Genomic DNA, 21,531 nt, shown 5'->3' with positions numbered 1-21,531 from the left:
TTTCGGCCTGTCTTACCTTTTGACATCCCCTCCTCACTAAGCTTATTCACTTCTAGCTTTTGATTTAAAGTGAGAGAAGTGCGACTCTTCCTTTTACTTGAACGCTTAGGTGCCACTGTAGGGTTATTAATTGGCCTAATTTCAGTATTGTGTCTCAGGGAATAGGGAAGCCCAAGAACAAGGAGAGAGATGGGAAATGGCTGATCGGTGGAGCAGTCAGAACACACACAATATTTATGGATTAAGTTTGCCTTCTTATACGAGCACAGTTCGTGGTATCCCAAAACAATTACAATAATAACATCAAAGACACTGATCAGAGATCACCATAACAAATATAGTAATAATGAAAAAGTTTGAAATATTTCAAGAATTACCAAAATGTGACACAGAGACAAGAATTGAGCAATGCCGTTGGAAAAATAGTGCTGATAGACTTGTTCAACACGGGGTGCACAAGATTGCCATAAACCTTCAATTTGTAAAAAATTCAGTATCTGAGAAGTGCAGTAAGGGGAGGTATGCCTATATTCCTCTTTATTTCAACCACCACTATAATAATTCAGGCTACTCTCATCTCTCCCTTATTGTAAATGACAGGATTAATGAAAAGAGTCTCCTACTGGGGTCCTCCTACCATCATTTTTGTCTCTACCTATTCATTCCTCAAAAAGATGAAAGAATACTATAACCATGTTATTAAAAAGAAAAAGGAGAGAGAGAAAATACAAAATGGTCCTAAAGGACCAGTCTGCAACTTACCTCTTTCCACTCATTTTTCATTATTCTCCTCTAAACTAAACTCCATCCAAACAACTTTCTTTGTCACTCTTGCCTTTAGGCCTCTGTGAATGTTTTCCCTCTGCAATGCCTTCCCCAAATAACTATTTAATCATATTTGTCTCAGATTCTATCTTAACTCCTCTAGAAGCATTATCTAGTTACAGTGCAGATCACATAATATTAAAATTGCTTAATTTATTGGATTCCAAGATGGACTGCAACATTTCCCCATCTCAAACTTTACCCATCAGACCATAGTTTATTCATCATTGCACCCCTAACACTTGCACAGTGAAGGCTGCCAAAAAACATCTGTTGAAAAAGATGACAAAGAAAATTTCTATAATTTCTGATTTTTATCCCTGATAATATACTATTAACACGGTATAAGTCCAGCTCAATGTGCCAAACCACACTTGTCATAAGAAGACAACTGACACAATAACAACAACAAATAACAACAAAGAGCATTCTATGAAGTTATAAAGTACAGAAATCAATGTATCCACCGTCTGCAGTAGGCAGCACTCTTGAAGTCAGTATCTGATGTTTTCTTGTTAGTTAAAATGCAAGAAAAATTAGTCAAATAATTACTGAAAAATATGACTCTTTTTAATCTTGCCTTTTTAAAAATGAAAAAGTAATGCAAGTATGTGCTAAATAACTGAAATACAAAAAATACAAAAATAAAAATTGTCTCCTTCCTCCAAGAGCCCCACAAATCCTCCTTCTCAGAGTCAACAATCATTGTTTTGTAATGTTTATCTCAGCCTCAACAACATATGTGTCTAAATATACATGCAAACATACACATGCATAGATATTTTTTAGAACAAGAAAATACTAGATACATGTTTTATACCTTACTTTTTTCAATTAATATGAGTTTCTGAAAACTCATTCCATATAAAACACATACATCTACATATTTCCTTTTAACAGTTACTTAGTATGACATTGTGTGACAATAATATAATTTGCTTAATCACTTCACTAGTTATGGATACTACAGTGTTCCTAGACTTTTCACTACTACAAATAATACTGCAAAAAACATTCTTAAACATACATCTTGGCACACATACTATGAGTGCCACATACTTGGCACACATTTATCCTGAGTACAAGTATGCTCAGGATAAATTATGAGAAGTAGAATCCACTGCTAAAGGGGAGATCTGGATAAACAGTTTCAAATCATCCTCTGAAGAAGTCACATCAATATAAACTCCCATCAGCAAACTGTGAAAGCCTATTGGCCCATGCTTTTGTCAACTCTTGTTGTGTGTGCTGTTAAAAATTTTCATTGATGCCAATCTGATAAGTAAAAAATAGTACCTCATTAATTCGCATTTCTTTAGGTATATATGAGATATATGTGGTATATGTGAGGTTAATGTAGTGGTCTTTATTTAATTGATTTTCATGGAGCTTTTTATGTATTGTACAGAAATTAGTCCTACATCTTACACTGCTTTTATTTTTGTTTTTTAAGTTTCTTATGTCTTCTGAGTGTAGATCATACTAGACAAAATTTTTTATTTTTAACATAACCTAAATTCAACTTTTAAAATAAGTATTAAAATGGTATGCTTTGCAAAAATAATATAAAAATTAAGACTAACACGAAAGTTTTAACATTTTAGAGAAAGTAGAATATACATTAAATATGTAATACATATGAAAATGTTTCCATTTTATAGGCAATTGAATCAATGTCCATTAAATATACATTACCTGCCTTTTCGCTGTATGGCACTAGCTTTGGAAATCCACACCATTTTTAACATTGTAACAAAATTCAGTGCATCGAAGGATTTCTGTAATATTTAAATCACCTTCATGTTAATACATAAATGGTATTTAAGAAGAAATAGCAGAAAACATTATGAACATATTTTAGCACATCGAGTTTAATTCAAAGTCCCCTTTGATTAATTAAAACAGGATACTGATTTAAAAAAAAAAAATCCAGATTTCTGGTCACAAACATTCTAAGGAAAAAGAATGAAAACTAAACTTAGAAGAGCTGTAAAACTTCCTCATTCTGTGCCTTGCTAAGCTATCTGTTTTTCTCTGCTACACTTGGATAATGGCAGTCAGTTCTCATAAGGCATCAAGATTGGAGAGAACTGATCTATTCCTTGAGGTCATTTTCTATCAGATTTACATCACTGTGGGTAATAGGAGTGACCAGGGAAAGACGTTTTCTGAAATACTTTCCAGGAAGTTGATTGGAAGAATAACAATAATCACTAAAGTAATCCTATTCCCAACTGAATAATTTTTAACCCCTTCCATTTTACCTCCTGTTGAACTACTAATGCAGTTAGCCTATCCAGAATGTTACAAAAGAGAAGGTAAAAAAGAACCTTTACTATCCCCATACTTTCACTTCTAAAGTGGAAACTTACGTAGAAAAATATTTTAAAAGAATTCATTGCTAGAATATATACATCAATCATTCAGTGACTTTACACTTTCCTTTTCATAAAATTACTACATAGAGCAAATACAAATGTGTTCTCATAATTGTTTAATTATGGGATTTTTAGAAAAGATGCTGCTTATTTTGTTTTTAATAAAATGTTACATTTAACAATTTTGTACATAAAATAACTTTGGCACTACCATCACAGTTTACTTGATAAATAACACCTAAAGGCAATTAATTTTTTCACATTAAAAATGATCATTCATATCCACTAGAACAGATATAATTTGCTTTCCCAACATGGATAGCATTGCTCTCCTTGAAAAATCAATTACCTCTATCACTTTCAATTATTTCAGTGAAAGGATCGACCAAAATTAAGGATGCTGAGAATTGCTGGGCATTCCAACACTAAAAGGAAATAAATGCTGCCTTTTATTTATATCAGGAATTGGCAGTAAATATTTTAGCCTTTGCAGAGGGGGTCTGTTGCAACTACTCAAATCTGCCACTGGAGTGTGAAAGCAGCCACAGACGATGGGTAAAAAGTAGACATGGCAGTATTCCAACAAAATTTATTTTTACAAAAGCAGGTGATGGGCCCAATTTTACTGCTAGCCATCATTTGCTGAAGCCTGGTTTTATGTTTGTTTGTTTCCTATCAGCATGGTTCTCTAAGTATCTTTTGAATACCTACTATACGTGGAGCACTGGAGATATAACAATGAACAAGAGGGACACGGCCCATGCCCATGAGTAGAAAGAAAACATACAAAATATGTAATCAAATTCCCACATTGACAAAATTTTCACTGTAACTAGCCAAATCCTTTATTTTATTCCTAATATTTAGTGAGCAGAGGCTAAATTTTTTGTATAATTTGTTAAAATAAGACAGATCCTACAAACTGAATTGTTTAAGGCAGAATATTTACTTTAGTGAAACCAACATTTACTACGTTAAATTCATCTTAGAACCAGAAATTTTCCCATTAAAATGAATTCTGCTTATAAAAGCATTTATTGTTATGGAACTTAACCTTTGTCATTTAGGTAAAAATACAACTTATCCATACATACCTCTTTCACTTTACCAGAATCAATAACAAAGACAACGTCATTGACTGTGATGCTGGTTTCAGCAATATTGGTGGAAAGGATCTGCAATTGGATATTATGTTATCGTTAATATGAAAGCAAAACCAATGACTAATAAAATGGAAAAAAGAAGATTTTATGAAGCTTACTATTTTTCGAACACCTGCAGGTGGGTTTTTTAATATCTTCTTTTGATCGGATGTTTGCATATTTGAATGAAGCATAAAGACTTGGTACCTGTCGACAATTAAGAGAAATTATACTGTGGTACCTAACTGTTATTTAATGCAATAAATATAAAGCTTTAGCTTTTACCTATGAGTATTGTCAGCGAACCGCTTGTCATCAAACAGGATGCGATCCCTCAGACCAACAATTTCATCATATCCAGGCAGGAAAATCAATATTGCACCTTGAAGAAGAATGACTTTTTTTTAAACATTAAATCTCTTTGTAAAACCAAAATCAATCAAAACAACTAGCTATAATGAACTACATCATGTGTTTTCAAGTACTGATAAATTCTAATACTTATAAAATGACATAAGAGATTATTTGTGCATTATTATCAACAAAATTGTATAAAAATTTGTACACACACAAAATACTAAATTTAAGTCAAAGAATATATTTTTGCTTCAGTTCTTTTAGACAATACGTATTTACCAGAATCACAACTATGGCAGATATTGTATAGAAGATGCATGATCAAATCCAAGTCTACTTTTTCATCATCAAAACTATGATGATAAGCTTTCAGGAGCTCTCTGTCTTCTGCACTGAGATCACTCCCATTTGTTTGAACCAAAGAACTTTCATCTAAATTTCCAAATTCCAATGAAGCACTAGAAAAGAAAAACACAGACCAAGTCAAATTTCATTAAAAAGAGTAACGCTTAAAGGCCAATGATTCCCATTATGTCCATGTTCAAATTTTCAATATACTCTAAAGAGGGTAAGTGACAATTAATACTCTATAATGTAATTCATATTTTGGTCTCAAGTATATTACTCAAAGTAAAATTTGGCAATATGTGTTTTTAAAAAAACTCTATCTGAAGACATTTCTCCAAAGGAAATATACAAATAGCCAATAAGCACATGAAAATACATTCAACATCACTAGTCATGAGAGAAATGAAATTCAAACCACAATGAGATACCACTTCACACCCACTAGGATGACTATAATAAAAAAGACAGATAATAATAAGTGTGAGAGAGGGTGTGAAGAAATTGGAACCCTAATACACTGCTAGTGGGAATGTAAAATGGTGCAACCACTTTGGAAAACAATCTGGCAGATCTTCAAAACTGTTAAACATAGTGTTACCATATGGCCCAGCAGTTAGACTCCTAGGTATATAGACAAGAAGAAATGAAAATATATGTCCACATAAAAATCTGTATACAAATGTTTATACCAGTACTATTCATAACATCCCAAAAGTGTAAACAACCAAAATGTTCATCAATTGATGAACAGATAGACAAACTGTGGTCTATCCATAGAATGGAATATTACTCAGTCATTAGAAAGATGCTACAACATGTACAAACCTTGAAAACACTATGCTAAGTGAAAGAACCAATCACAGAAGATCACATATTATATGATTCCATTTATAGGAAATGTCCAGAACAGATAAATCTATAGAAATGGGAAGTAGATGAGTGGTTGCCTAGGGCTGCTAAAGTTGGGGAAAATTAGAAGTGACCTCTAATGAGCACAGATTTCTTTCTGGGGTGATGAAAATGTTCTCAGAATTGGCTGTGGTGATGACTGCATAACTCTTTGAACATACGTACTAAAAACCACTGGATTATACACTTAAGTAGGTGAATTATATGGTATGTGAATTTTATCCCAATAAAACTTAAAAAAACACAAACTTTTGCTCGTCATTTACCTTTTCTTAATAGGTTGTTTCTAATTGTTCATTATTATAAACAATATTCTGGAGAATAGTTCATACATAAAAAAAAAAAAAACAGTCTACAGGTATCAGCTTAAAATGACTAATTCAGTTATCCTATACTAAAAGCAGGTTGATTATGCTATTTCCCGAAAGCCAAAATCAGTAGAAATTACTGAAATAACCCCCTTGCTTCTTCATCCTGTAAGTGAAAATATAAAACTGCCATCACTAGTAATTATCAATATGATTTCTAGAAAGTTCAGTTCAGCCCAATCTTTCTTAAAGAGCTTAGCAGAAAAATAACATAAGACTGCTTTCAGGGACTTCCCTGGTGGCACAGTGGTTAAGAATCCGCCTGCCAATGCAGGGGACACGGGTTCAAGCCCTGATCCAGGAAGATCCCACATGCCACAGAGCAACTAAGCCTGTGTGCCACAACTACTGAGCCTGCGCTCTAGACCCCATGAGCCACAACTACTGAGCACACGAGCCACAACTACTGAAGCCCACAGGCCTATAGCCCGTGCTCCGCAATAAAAATAAGCCACAGCGATGAGAAGCCCGTGCACCGCAACAAAGAACAGCCCCCGCTCGCCACAACTAGAGAAAGCCCATGTGCAGCAACAAAGACCCAACACAGCCAAAAATAAATATTTTTTTTAAAAAAAAGACTGCTTTCAATAGGAAAAATATGAAACTTCTGCAACATTATAATTGTAGTATTTAAAATTTTTAAATGCAATTTAAAACATTCCAAGTTTTTTGTTTTCTTATTTTTACCAGGTAAATTAAGGAGGTATTATGTTCTTTGTTTAATGCTATAAACTTTAGATATCAAGTATCAATAATCCAGCAAACATAATAAATTTAATTTAAATATTTGAAATTTATAGTTGATAACATCATGATCTGTGGAATAAAAAGAAAGCTGACTTAGCTGGGATAATTAAAATATTATCCAGATAACTGTTTTACATGGTAATCTGTAGTACATATTGAGCTACACCCAACACCGTAACAATATCTGGAACATTCGAAGTGTTAGCATTAAAAGGAAGTTCTGGTGCAAGTTCTGGTGCTATTAATGAAATGATAATAAAACCCACCACACCAGAATTAGCATTTGGATCTGCCAAGACTTTCAGACTCTACATTATCATTTAATGAAATTAAAATGATAAAACTAATTTCATATTTCAAATGTTTACTTCATCTAATACCCGAGACTTCATCTACAGACTTAAATACAAAAACCCAAGTCAAATAAAACATTTTATATGTTCTTGAATAATAGATGTTTTAATATATTTTAACTTCATACTCTATTATTTTTTTGACAGTCTTATCGGTTGAAAATAGATAAAAGCTATCAGTGTACTATAAAATACATTTCCTTTAAATTTCTTTTAAATATATTTTTTCTTTAAATGTCTAATCTAAACTCTGTATAAACATCAAAATTTATCTAAAATAATTATCTAAAAGAAGAATTATAACAGTTTCATAGGATTTTGGAAGTATTGCCCTTTTTTTTTGAAATCAAAGTAATACATGTACATAGTGTTAATAAACAAGGGTTTTATAGAAGTTATAACAAAAACCCCTCTCCACTCCTAGTCACACTGCCTAGGACCTTTTTCAATTCTTTTAGCCATTACTTTTGGTATTTACTGCCGTATTTCTAAGCAACATGCATCTTCTGCTATTTATTGATTTAACAATTTAGTAATTATCTGTGAATCTCCAATTAATGAAAAATGAGGTCACCACTCCCACCCTCATATAGTTTCCACACACATAAACCCATACAATTTTCGTTAAATCTGCATTCAGCTTTACTTTGCTACGTAAACATTATTTACCCCTGAGCTAAATAGTAAACTATGATTACACTCCCTTTCTTCTGTAACTTTTTGGTTTTCCTTGAGTAATTACTGTCTAATTTTATTTGCTTAGTTTTCTGTGTACTTAGCACTAATTCTTCCCAAAGTGTCCAACAAATTCATAAAATCTTTTTAATATGATCAAAACCATCAGGTAATCCTTTTTACCCCAGAGGGACTTTCCTCCTGGAGCTCTCTATCTTCTGTTTCTATGAGGCAAGGCCTACTGGGCAGCTGTCATAGGAATAGCCCTGTGCACCAACATACTAAGCATTTCTTTCACCTATCTCCTATGCTGGATCTACTGTGTTCTTCTCTGTTTTACTTCACCTCCTCATTTTTGTAGGACACATTCTCTAACAGCTTCCTCATAAAAAAATACATAGGAAATAAATTTTCCTATCCTTTTTCTACTATTTTCTGTTTTTTTGTCTTTTTTTCCTACTCTGTCAGCAATTTTTTTCAACTTTATCTTGCAACCCTTCTGAATTATTTTTCTGCTATCATATTTTAATTTTCAAGGGCTCTTTCTTGTTTATTCATTCTTTCAAAAATAATCACTGAACATCTATATCCAGACACTGTCCCTGAACAAAGGAGACAAGAAGCTTACTAAATTCCACTGGAGAGAAGAGACAGACAATAAACCAATAAATACAGTAAATAAGTAAATTATATAGTTTATTAGAGGATGGTAGGTCCTATGGACAAAAGAAAAAGTAGAACAGGTTAAAGAGGATCAACTGTGGGGGAGGCAGATTGCAATAGATAGGTAAATTTGGGTAGCCCTCATGAAGATGAAATTTGAACAAAGATTTGTGGTCTGTTCCTTTTTTTCTTTTTTTTAAGCACACTGTTTTCTGGTTCATGAATGTTATTTTCGATTACTATTTTTGAAGTTTTCTTCTGGTCACTGATGCTCAGTTTTATTCAACTTTTTGGGGTACTGTTTATTTGATGTTTGAGTGCTTTTTCCACTCAAATGTCTGGTGATCAATCCTTGGCAGTTTGTTTATTTTTAAAGAGTAAAGTACAAAAACCTCCATGTGTACAAGTGGGGAAAATTGAGTTATCTGGTTTAAAGATGGTCATTTCATTGAAGGAATACCAAACCTCTTAAAGTTCTAAATCTTTTCTCTAGGCTTGGTCTGTTTTTCCAGGAAGGAATTCTCAAGTTTTCTGCCAAAGAACATAAGCTTCAAACAGGAAAAGGAGATAGGGACATCAGGGGAACTGAGTGGATGGTATCTCAACTTTTAGTCTTTAAGTAGACTTTCACTTAAACCCCTTTTCTGTTTGATACCTTACTCCCACTCTCCCACTGTACCTGGTCACCCCAAGTCCAAACTCTAAATGGTTTAATTTTTCAATAAACTTCCTACATCCTGCTAAAGTGGGAAAGAGATATCACCTGAGGGCAGGGGAGAAGGGAATCTGAAATTCCAAATATTCCTCATAGAGAATTTCAACTAACTCTGTTATTTTTTTAGCCCTTTCTTTCATTGCTTCATTCAGAAGTAGTTGAATGAGCCTCTAAGAAGTTCAAAGCTAAAATGAGGTTGTTTCTCATTGGCACTTCCCTCTTTAGGCACTCAGGCTTCAGCTTTCTTAGCTTTGCTAAGTCAAACATCAGTAATCCATTAGCCATATATCATCCAAAAATTTACTAACATCTTTCATCAGTTGCATATCCTCTTCCATTCTCTTTGACTTTGTTAGTTTACACATTTTATATTCCTTCCTTACCATTTTAGTGAGGTTTTGGGGAAATGCAGAGAGACAAATACCAAGTTTAACTGGAGATTCCCCTTCTTCTTTTTTAAGATAAAATAAAAAATAAGGTAAATACTATAATACAGTGGATCTTACTAACAACCTACAAAATAACTGAAAGCTGTTATTAGAAAAACTCCTTAGAAACACACACAAAAAAATCTGGATAAGAGACTATAAATAGCCTTCATTTGTCACATTCTATGATTTATATGGCTAAGTTTTTTAAAAAGGAGTCAGGATTAATTAAAAATAGTATAAAGTGTTACCTGTAAGATTCTAGAAGATCCACAATTTCAGTCTGTCCAAAGTGTTTAGCCCAATCTAAAGCCATCCTGCCAAAATTCAAAGATATCGAATTAAGAAAGAGAAATAATATTCTCAAAATTATAAAACCAGTCACTCAAATTTATTCATTCACCCATTAAAGTAGAGATGTATGAGCAATTATTACAAATAGCTTTTAATATAAAGACATATAAGAAATCAAAATAGATATGTGTAGTTATACAAAGATATACAAAGAATGAATGCAATTTAAAATTACCAGCCATTTGATGCTTTAATATGAACATTGGCTCCCATACTAATTAACTGTTCTACTTGACTTGAAAAACCTCGTCCTGCAGCAACCATCAAAGCTGTTGCACTGGTTTCACTATGTCTGTAATCCACTAAAAGAAGGAAAAGATACATAAATGTTACATTTCCAAATTACTTTGGAAAATCATTTTAATTTTCTTGAATGTTAGCAGAATTAACCTGGGACTTGCTCCTTTACCTAAGTATATAACAGCATTGTATAACCTTTAACTCAGTTGATCCAAGAAGATCTGATACTGATGTATCCTTAGTATAAGCAGGATGAAATAGGTACTATCAGTTGGAAGGCAGGAGAAGGAAAGATAGTTGTTAATTAAAATAGAAAAGGAAAGCTACTAACTTTGTAGAATCCTTAAGTAATCTTCCTAGATATGCCTTGACCAAATGACAAGATATAATTAAAGAAGAATTAAAAAGTTAATTTTCATCAGTATCTGGTAATGAATGCTTAAAAGGGCAAATGAAAAGTTCAAAATGATTTTTTGAGGTCCTTTTGTTTTGCTTTTATTACCCCATCATGCCAGGTTCTTATTATCTTAGATGCTTAATGAGAATAACACTGGCAGGAAGTTTACTTCCCATAAAACCCTTCCATGAGAAAAAAATTAAACTTTTATTGAATTTAAATTCATTCTTAGAATATATTTCAAGCAATGCAACATACTATAATTACTGAGAACTAATTTTCATAAATCACAAAATTAAAAAATGTCAGAAAGAAATCACCACTGAAAAAAAACCTCTGTAGTAAAATTTAAGATAATTACAAAAGGAAAAATTTAATTTTCCATATATACCCAATTATCCTCATAATTTAACAACCCTCTAAAACATGGTATCCGTTATTAATATAAGCCAACGGTTCTTAAGGTGGGGAGAGGAACCTATGGAGAGAATTACTTCAGGCTTTTTATTTCTGAAAACACAGAGAGCTATGCCTTACTCCTAGATTAAGATTCAGTAGGTCTGGGATGGCCAGGAACATGCATTATTACAGAGATCTGCAAAGATTATGATTTGTACTCAATATATGGGAATTACTGTTCAATGGAATATTCAATTAGGGGTATGGATAAGTGTGGGAGTTTGAAAACATCCAAAAATTCTTTAATACTCTTCCCTTCAAGGGGTGGAGCCTAATTCCCTTCTCCTTGAGTGTGAGCTGGACTAAGTGACTCATTCTAGCAAATAGAATAAAGTGGAAAAGATGGTGTGCAACTTTGGAGACTAGGTCATGAAAGGTACCTATAGCTTCCTGCTTGCCTTTTCTTCTTCTCTTCTGAATCACACACTCTGGGAGAAGCCAGCTGCCACATTCTGGGAAGAATAAGGCAATCCTATGGAGAGGTCCAGATGGCAAAGAACTGAGGCCTTCAGCCAACAGCCAGAGACAAACTGAGGCCTCTAGCCAACAGCCATATGAGTGAGCCTTCTTGGAAGCAGATCCTCCAGCCGCAGTAAACCTTAAGATGACTGAACCCCTGCCAACAGCTTAACTACTACTCCATGAGTGACTAGGAACCAGAACCACTCAGTTAAGCCACTCCCAGATTCTTGACTCTCAGAAACTATGTGAAATAATAGATGTTTCAGGTTGCTAAGTTTGGGAATCATTTGTTATGCAGCAATAGATGATTAGCATCCAGCGTTCCACAGAATGCCTAGTCTTACAAAACCAGCTAATTACTACCTGGTTATACAAGATCACAGAGGGAAATTGATATGATTAAAAAAAAATCTACCAAGCCCAAGGCTTCCTGGATCACATGAAGTATTCTCAACTCTGGTGCCAATTAAGAGTTGAGATTTTAGAAGAGAAATAAAAACATGGGAAGTAAATTACTGTTCATAGAGATACCATAACATTTTAGTTTACTACATACACATGGCCTAAGACATTAGAATACTGGGCTGCGGAAAATGTCCAATAAAACTATAAAGGAGAGGGACCTGGATGGTCATAATGGATGACCATTATCAAAGTAACAGTCTAGTACTCTCTAAAGAAATATCGAGGAAGAGGGTCAAAGATAATACAAAAATACTTTAAAATGTTTTATAAATATTTTAAAGCAACATGTCTCAGAGTTCAAATTTCCTAACTTATGGATAGAAACCTAAATGAAGTAGGCATTGGGCCATATGAGTATCTGTGGGGACCACGTTCCAAGCACAGAAAACAACAAAAGCAAAGGCCCAAAGGCGGGAATGGGCCATATGAAGAGCATATATGAAGAGCAAGAAGACAAGAGTGGCTAAAGCACAGTGAACAAGGAAAAGAGTAGTAGAAAATGAGATAAAAAAGACTGTCAGAGACTAAATCAGGGAAAGAACTTTGATTTTTATTCAAAGTGTAATTGAAAGCCATGGGACAGCTAAGAGAAGAGAAGTGGCATGATCCAATTTCCTTGTCAAAAGGATCAATCTGATTGTTCTCTGGAGAACAGACTAGTAACATAAGAATAGAAGCAGTTAATTGTCCACTGTAATAGTCCAGGAAAAAATGCTGGCTTTGACTAGGATGGCAGCAGTAGAGGAAGTAAAACATGTGAGATTCGGGATTTATTTAGAAGGTAAAACTAACAAGATTTGCTAATGGATTATATGTGGGGTATGAGAGCAAAGTCAAAGATGATTTTATATTTTGTTGCCTTAGCAACTAGGTGAATGGTAGTACCCTAGAGTTAGATTCAGTGTGCCTGGGATGGCCAGGCACATGCATTTTTAAAGAGGTCTACAACTGATAATGATCACTAAGGGAACACTAAGGAAAAAGCAGGTTGAGAGAGAGGTAGAGAAACAGAGAATCAAGTTGTTTGGGGAATATCTAGTTTTATTCCCCTAACAGACTCCCAACCGGAGATGTCAAGTGGTGAGGTGTATTGAAGTGAGGGGGGAGTTCAGGATTGGAGACGTAAAATTAGGACTCATTTTAAATAAATATTTAAAGCTTCGACTAGATGAGATCCATCTAAGGAGTAAGTGTAAATAGAAGGAAGGTCTGAGGATTGAGGCCTGGGACATTCCATATTCAGAGGTCAAGAAAAAGAAAAAAATCCTGCCAAGGAAACCAAGACATACCAGCCAGGGTGATGAGAAGAAAATAAATCAAGTATGGAGTATCAGAAGTTAACTGAAGAACATGTTTCAAGAAAGGAGTGATCAAGTATAGTAATAATAATGCTGAGAAGTTCAAGTGAGGGGATAAACTACTTGACATCTAAATCCCTTCCAGTAATGACCTTTTATTATCATCATTCTACCTTTTGCCTAAAAGCCTTCAGGGTCCTAAAACTCACCCCTGATTGCCAATATCCATTATAACCAACTAACGAAATCAGAATAAATCATTAGTGAAAATATGTCATGTGACATAACGCAGGTACATGTGAATCAGAACTTGAACCTATATAACTAAAGGTATACTAAAATTTTCCATTTATTCAATGAACAATCTAGAGTTAAAGTTATTAACATTTTTCCCCTGTTTTGAAATAACAAATCTCTTTGAAAACCCAAGATACTCCAGGGGTAAAGGTGATGCATAGGGGGGAGTATATTTATGTCACAAATTTTATACACATAAAAATACTTTTGCATATAACTGTCATATATTCACAGACCCCATGAAACTATTCTGGAGACATTAGGTTAAGAGTCCCTGATTTAATACAATACTTATCTATTCTACTATGCTAATAAGAAGATCCTGATTTGTACATTTGAAATAGTACTCCAAAAGAACAAAATATTGGTTGTGAACAAAAAGTGAATTTTGAATTTTATGAATTAAGCTACACTTCTATCATAATAAATAACTTCAAGAGTAATACAAAAAACTTAAATAAATTATACTTACCACTAACATTTTCAGTTAAAATAAGGTGAAAGACCTGAGCAAAGGCATCAACATCTTTACGCAGCCATATGTCAGAAAGACAAGCATCCATTTCCTTTATTAACCATGGTTCAAGGCAATTCACATCTTTTTCTGTCTTTAAAAAGAAGCAAAGATTATAAATTACTAACAGCTTAACCTTTGCTTGCAAAGAACATGAGATGGCCATAAACAGCCACAAGAACTACTAACCATTCGGTATTACAGCAAAGGCTTTGCATAAAAGTTTCTCATCTCATCACAAACATAATCACTCACAATATTGTACCTTGTTTTCACATTCATCTTTTATCTGAGAATGAGCCTGTCAACAAAGGAGTATGATACAGTCACAATATTAACTGTGCTTCTGACAGAATATTGCTAAATGTACCTGTCTATCAGTGGTCTTGTGTCCCAACTGCACAACAGAGGAAACATCACCTGGAGCTTTTCAACACTGAAGCCACGTCCCACCCCAGAGCAAGTACTTCAGAATCTCTGGAATGGAGGCCAGATTCCATAGGACTTTAAAAGTTCTTTAGGGGATGTTACTGTGCAGCCAGGCTTAAGAATCACTAATTTAGGGACTTCCCTGGTGGCACAGTGGTTAAGAATCAGCCTGCCAACGCAGGGGACACAGGTTCGAGCCCTGGTCTGGGAAGATCCCACATGCCACGGAGCAACTAAGCCCGTGCACCACAACTACTGAGCCAGTGTTCTGGAGCCCGCGAGCCACAACAACTGAGCCCGTGTGCCACAACCACTGAAGCCCGCATGCCTAGAGCCTGTGCTCCACAACAAAGAGAAGCCACCACAATGAGAAGCCCGCGCACCACAAAACAAAGAGTAGCCCCCACTCGTTGCAACTAGAGAAAGCCCACACTCAGCAATGAAGACCCAATGCAGCCAAAAATAAACAAATAATTAAAAAAAAAAAGAATCACTAATTTAAATGGTCAAAATGCTGTTCACTGAACCAAATGGATGTTCCCTGCACTAAATAACAATTTTTAAATATTCTTTAAAAGTACACATTCTTTAAAACTATAGTTCATTTGGATGCATCAGAACTTTAAACACTGGGAGAAAACTGCAAGCATATCTGCATTATGTAGCTTCTCATGCTCAAAAGAGTTAAATTCTTTTTCTAAAAAGTGCATAGTCCCAGCCATCTCACTAATCACCAATGCCTTTTTAAGAATTCTAAACCAGAATCAAAGACCAGAAGGGACCTAGGAAATCCGCTGGTTCCAGTTTTCAAACAGACTCCAAGGAATCCAAAGTAGCAGAAGCCCTGCTTAGGGGTGGGGATGGAGAGTGATGGATGAGCAGGCAGGATTTCTACAAAATATTTCATTTGTAAAAGATATTGTGGCAAAATAGAAGGGAGAAAAGCAGAGAGAAAAAGAAACTGAGGTCTATAGTGGGTAATTGATTTTACAGATTCACACGGCTTTGTGGTATAAACATCAGTCTTGATTACTTGCCCTAATACCAAGAGGCTTTTCTCAGTTTTTTCCTAACTTAGCTTATCTTGCATTGCTTAGCTCATAGGTTCTTAAACTTCTGAGATGATAAAATATCTAGCAATAATAATGTATGTATATATACATAATATCTACAACTATTTTCTTCACAAAATTTATAGAAAATATTGAAATAGTTTTAACTCAGAATGAAACAATAAAAGATGTTGCATTATTTGAAAAAAAAAGTGTGTAGAAAATTATTCTGAAAAATGTGTTGTAGTCTAAGATAAACTAAGGGAATTATGCCTTAAGAATGTAATAAAAAATATAATCTCATGAAATGTTCTTTAAATTACACAATTTTCACTCAAAATAGCAGTGTGAAACCACTGAGGTCTTACCAACTGACTGAAGACGGCATCACCACCATCATCCAATAAATCATTTTCTTCAGTTACATTTGGGACAGCTCTCTGTCTCTGAGATTCAGGCTTGAAAGTATTCTCTTGAGCTGAGTACCATTCTGTAAGTGTGGTTTGTTGTCTTTCTTCTAAATTAATTACCAAAGAAAATAAGTAGATAAATTCTTTGCTTTTTGAAATATATTTCTTTGTTTAAAAAAATTAAGTGAATCTGAAAATACCTAAAAGTTGGCCTTATTTTAAAGTTACTTTTTAAAAATATATTAATTAGGAACATTCAATAAAATGTGTTATGCTGAACCAAAAGGAGACATGAAACTGCTTTATAAAACCTCATCTATTCATCTACTAGTAAGAAGTTTACTTCTGAATCAGGACATAATTTAATGAACAGTATTTTAGCCATATAACAAATAATGTTTAAATCAATGACTAATATTCATATAGCACTTTGTAGAAAATCATTTATTGAATTTCTACCACCATTCTGTTTGAGACACAAGTTATATTCAATTTTCATCTTCAAAAGTTTTGAGAACCAGAAGTTTTATAATTTACATATTAGTGATTCAGCATTGCACTGTGACACAGGCATTGCTAATTGCTTTTTTCAAGTGAAGAATCCAAAGAAGTTAAGATTATTTGTCCAAGGTTATACTAACTAAACAAAGGAATCAAAGCTTGAAGCCAAGTCTTCCATCATGAATAATGTAATTAAAAGTAAGCAAAAGGAACTTAACCTTAATTCAAAAGCTGAGATATAGTATAAATCATAAGAGATGTATTAATAGGCAAGTAATGTTAAATTCAAAGTACTGATGCAATTCATAACAATATCAAGATTTGAAAAACTCAACAATTATACCAAAGATGAGCCTGTTATTACTCATATGCTACTCTTTTCACTTCCTCACCCACTCCCCACTCCCACTCTATAACATATGCTGGGGACAGCCAGCACAAATCTTCTGCCTCCTTAAAATAGTGGTTGAATATTTGGATACAGACACACTCAGCCTCCTCAACTCTGGCATCCCCTTTCAATTCCTCTCTATAGATTATAACTTCTAGACATAAACCAGAATGTAGAACTTCCATATGGGACAGTATTCTAATATAATATTCTACAACTATACACAGAGAGAAATACTTTCAAGTGTCCTTGTATCTGCATAGTATAAGACTGGAGTACTCCAAAAAGTCAATATCAATAGTAATTTTCTTTTATATTTGTTTGATAAAAAGCTTACCTCGTTGTTTTTCCTTTTTGTATTTTAACATTTCTTTATTTGTGTATCCAGTAGTTCTTAAAATGTCTTCCAGAAACATTTCTTTTACTTCAAATGGTCTTCCCTGTACTAAATAGGATTTTTTTTAAACAGTCAATTTGCATCTTAGAGATAATTCACATAAAAACATGAGATTCTCAAATTAATAAATCTGAATATTAATCCAAAGGCAATTCCATAGGTCAAGTGATCCTCATATTGTCCTTTAAATATAACTCTGATCTATATTTTAGACAACTGTTCATTTGCATGTTTTTTTCCAGTGTTTACTATTTACTTGATTGTTTGGCATCATGATAGGCACTAGGAATATAAATGGTAAGCAGAAACAGAGTTCCTCCTGCTCTCTTGAAGCTTGAAGCTTGTGATCTAGCAGGGGAATCTGACATTAATCCAATAATCCAAAACATCAATGTAAAAATAAAGTTGTAAAAAGTCCTGTGAGAGAGAAGTACAAGATACCATGACAGTACATAATAGGGGAATTTGAAGGAATCAAGAAAAGCATCTTCACTGAGAAAAATGAGAACCAAGAGAAGGGAGTAAACAAAATAACTAAGCTACACAGAGAGGAAAGAGTATACTATGAAGAAAAAAACAGTATGTACAAAGCCCCTATGGTGGGAAAGAGTATGATGTTCTCAAGGAACTAAAAGGCCAAGCTAGTTGGAACATGATGTGAAGAGGGGTGTGAAGAAGGGATTGTAGTTCAAGATGAGGCAGAAGAAATAGATAAGTCTTATTAAGGGTTTAGGTCTTTATTCTGAGGTAAAGGTTGTTCAAAGTTTCAAGCTCATGAGAGTATTTAACATCATCAAAATTCCACTTCAGAAATCTGGCTGAAAATTCCACGTTGGCTGCAACATGGGGAATGGATTTAAAAGAAACCAGAGTGGATGAAACAGACCAGGTAGGAGCAATTACAATAGTTCACGATGAAGAGGACACTAACCTGAACAAGATTGGTGATAGTAAAAATGGAAGGAGACAGACAGACTAGATAGATGGGAAGTAAAATCCACAGAACTCAGCATTAGATTGGATATGGAAGAATGATAAGGAAGTGTCAACCACAGTTCTTGAAAGTCTGGCTTACAAAACTCAATGGATGATGTTGTCATTTTCTGAGGCTGACAAGGAAAGCTAAAAGAAAAACAGGTTGGCTTGTGGGAGCCGGGGTTTGGTCAAATGTTAGGTGCCAAAATGACCTTCAATTAGTAGATGCATAAATTTTATGTGCCTTACCACCCAGTAATATTATGAGCAAAACGTCTTACAGGTTTATGACTTAGGTGATTAGGTCAATGGTATGATTAACCAAAACAGGCAACACAAGAGAAGCAGATTTTTTAGAAAGGATTAAGTATTCAGTTTGGGCATATTAGAGGGGAACTGCTTATAAGCAACCAAGTCCAAAGCTCTGGAGAACAGTTTGAACTGGGAAATAAAGATTCAGGACTCATCAGTGCAAGAGAAAGTAGAAAGCAAGGTCAAGAATGAGATCTTCCAGGAAAACTAACTGTGCACCCCCAGTACCTAGTAGAGAACAGCATAGAGCAGGAAAGAGAGAAAAAGCAAAGAAATCAAAGAAGGAAGGGAAGGGAAAGGGGATGGGGAAGGGTGAGGAAGGGCAGGGAAGGGCAGGGAAGGGCAGGGAAGGGAAGGGAGGGGAAGGAGGAAAGGGAGGGGAGGGAAGGGAGGAAGAGGAAAAAAATGGGTCATGGGAAAAATCCTCAAAAATATCAATATTTAAGCACGATGCAAAAGAAGAGAAGCCCACAGAGGAGACCAAGAAAGTACAGGCTGTAATACAGAATGAGACTTAGGATGTAGTTCTGGCAAATAAATTATGGGATACGAGCATTTCACAAAAAAAGGGTAACGATTATGAGAAATACTACGGAAAATATAAGTAAGATTTTTATGTAAAATTAAATCAATTTCAAAACAATACTGGTAAGAATGCACAAATGAATAGCCCCATAAACTGCGGAAATGTGAATCATTTCAGCCTTTTGAAAAAGTAAAATGACAAAACCATCTTACTGTTAAAATTAAAAATAGATACATTCTTTTACTCAACAATTTCACTTTCAGGAATCTATCCTTAGAAATAAGAGCACCAATATATAAGAATATATGTAGAAGGATGCTCATAACAACGATGTTTATAGTAGGGGAAAGGGAGAATCCAGGACCAATCTAATGTCCAAATATTAAGAAATGGTTAAATAAATCATGGTACATTCATACTAGGAAATATAAAAGCAGTTCTTCAATATAATGAACTACATCTAGAGCTTCTAAACTGGAGAACTGTTCATGATATACTGTCATATGAATAAAGCAAATTGCAAAACATTGTATATGGCATGTGCCCATTTATGTAAAAACCATTTTCTATAAACCCAATATATATGTATATATTTACATATGTTGTATGAGCATGGACAAGGTGAGACAGGATATACACTAGGCTTCAACATCAAGTAATCTCAGGGAAGAAAAGATATGAAATGAAAAGAAGACAGGTGATTGTGAACTTTTTCCCTGAATGTCTGTACTATTTCACTGAGGTAAACACATACAACTTTTTCAATTTTTGAGGAGGAAATCAATAATTTTTTTAGAGATTGGTGGAAAAACCAGATTTGATTAAAGGATAAGGACAAAATTTAAGTGGCAACATATTTAGAAGTACATGGGAGGTAAACACGGGCATTAAGACTACTCTTTGAAAGAGTCTAGCAATAAAGGCAAAGCTATAGGACAGAATTTAAAGGGGAATACAAAATAAAGCATATCTCCTTTTAAGACTAGAGAACAGGCTCACTACACAATACCAAAGAGTTGTAGATGGAAAAGGAGAGGACGAAAATATATAGATATGACTGATTAAGCATATTTCAGAGAAAACATAAACAGATGCTCTATACATCAGAACATTCCCCAATTTCTATTATAATAAATAAAATCAAGCCAAAAAAGTATTCTTTCATACAAATCCTAGAAGAAATCTGACAGTTTAACTTACTGTATGTCACTGGACAACTCCCGAAATATCTCATAAAAAGATTTACATCTAAGGCAGCACTAGAAAGAACTAGTTTCAAAGTTGGGTACTTCTGCAACAAATCTCTTAACTTTGTAAGTAAAAAATCACTAAATCGATCCCTTTCATGTACTTCATCCTGCAATAAACAAAAACAAAACCATGGAACAGTTAAAATACAAAAATAAAGTCTTTAAAATTATGGAGCTGCTGGGTTTCACACTAATTCAAGTTAAATGTGGACACAGCCAATTAGTGAAAATGTTGTATTATGGACAATTTAGAAATAATCAGACATTAACGACCTACTGTGGGTAACAAAACACTGCCCTTTTTCCCACAAAAACTACAACAAATGCTGAATTAGTGGAGTCTAATTTAATGTAATTTTAATAAATACAAAATCTATTTTAATATGCTTCTATTAGCATCAGGACCAGGTGCATCCTGTGGTTTGAATGCACAGAACTAATAAGTTTCCAAAAGCTGCTCTATCACAAGCTTATAAAACTTAATCTAAGTTTTCTGACACAAACTGGATAAAAGCTTAGAATTCTTTAACAAGGTGGTAATTCATCTACTTATTTCATCAGGAGCTAGTTAATTTAGCAGCTTAACCATGAAGTTAAATGACTTTAAAGTATGCCTCTAAGATTTGGAAGAGAAATCAGATGACTAAGCACAGAGAAAAAAGAAAACTTTCACCATTCTGGAGAACTCTTAAAATACATGTGCCATTTTCATATATAAAAAGCACTTTTTAAAAAACTATCTACTTATTTTATTCTCACTCATAAAACCTGATGGTAAGAATATCTTTATTTAATATAAAATATTTATTTCTAACAATTATGGACAATAAAAAGTAACTTGAGGGACTTCCCTGGTGGTCCAGTGGTAAAGAATCCACCTTACAATGCAAGGGA

General features: G+C 34.0%; 1 protein-coding gene across 3 annotated transcripts in view; it reads right to left on the bottom strand.

Moving 5' to 3' along the window:
* The window catches only part of YTHDC2 (YTH N6-methyladenosine RNA binding protein C2), a 66,194-nt gene that overhangs the window by 27,759 nt on the left and 16,904 nt on the right, over window positions 1-21,531 (bottom strand). For all 3 annotated transcript variants that reach the window (XM_082649860.1, XM_082649861.1, XM_082649862.1), the window contains exons 7-17: window positions 20,588-20,744; window positions 17,515-17,622; window positions 16,244-16,392; window positions 14,353-14,488; window positions 10,438-10,564; window positions 10,160-10,225; window positions 4,982-5,160; window positions 4,631-4,727; window positions 4,465-4,552; window positions 4,298-4,378; window positions 2,521-2,603 (exon numbers count right to left, since the gene is read on the bottom strand). In XM_082649860.1, coding sequence (XP_082505986.1) covers window positions 2,521-2,603; window positions 4,298-4,378; window positions 4,465-4,552; window positions 4,631-4,727; window positions 4,982-5,160; window positions 10,160-10,225; window positions 10,438-10,564; window positions 14,353-14,488; window positions 16,244-16,392; window positions 17,515-17,622; window positions 20,588-20,744 — 1,271 coding nt within the window. The remainder of the gene's footprint in view (window positions 1-2,520; window positions 2,604-4,297; window positions 4,379-4,464; window positions 4,553-4,630; window positions 4,728-4,981; window positions 5,161-10,159; window positions 10,226-10,437; window positions 10,565-14,352; window positions 14,489-16,243; window positions 16,393-17,514; window positions 17,623-20,587; window positions 20,745-21,531) is intronic.

Source organism: Grampus griseus (assembly GCF_964374135.1).
Source record: "Grampus griseus genome assembly, chromosome: 3".
Classification (NCBI taxonomy): Eukaryota; Metazoa; Chordata; class Mammalia; order Artiodactyla; family Delphinidae; genus Grampus; species Grampus griseus.
Note: the sequence above shows the minus strand (reverse complement) of the source record. Positions and strands in the feature narration are given on the sequence as shown.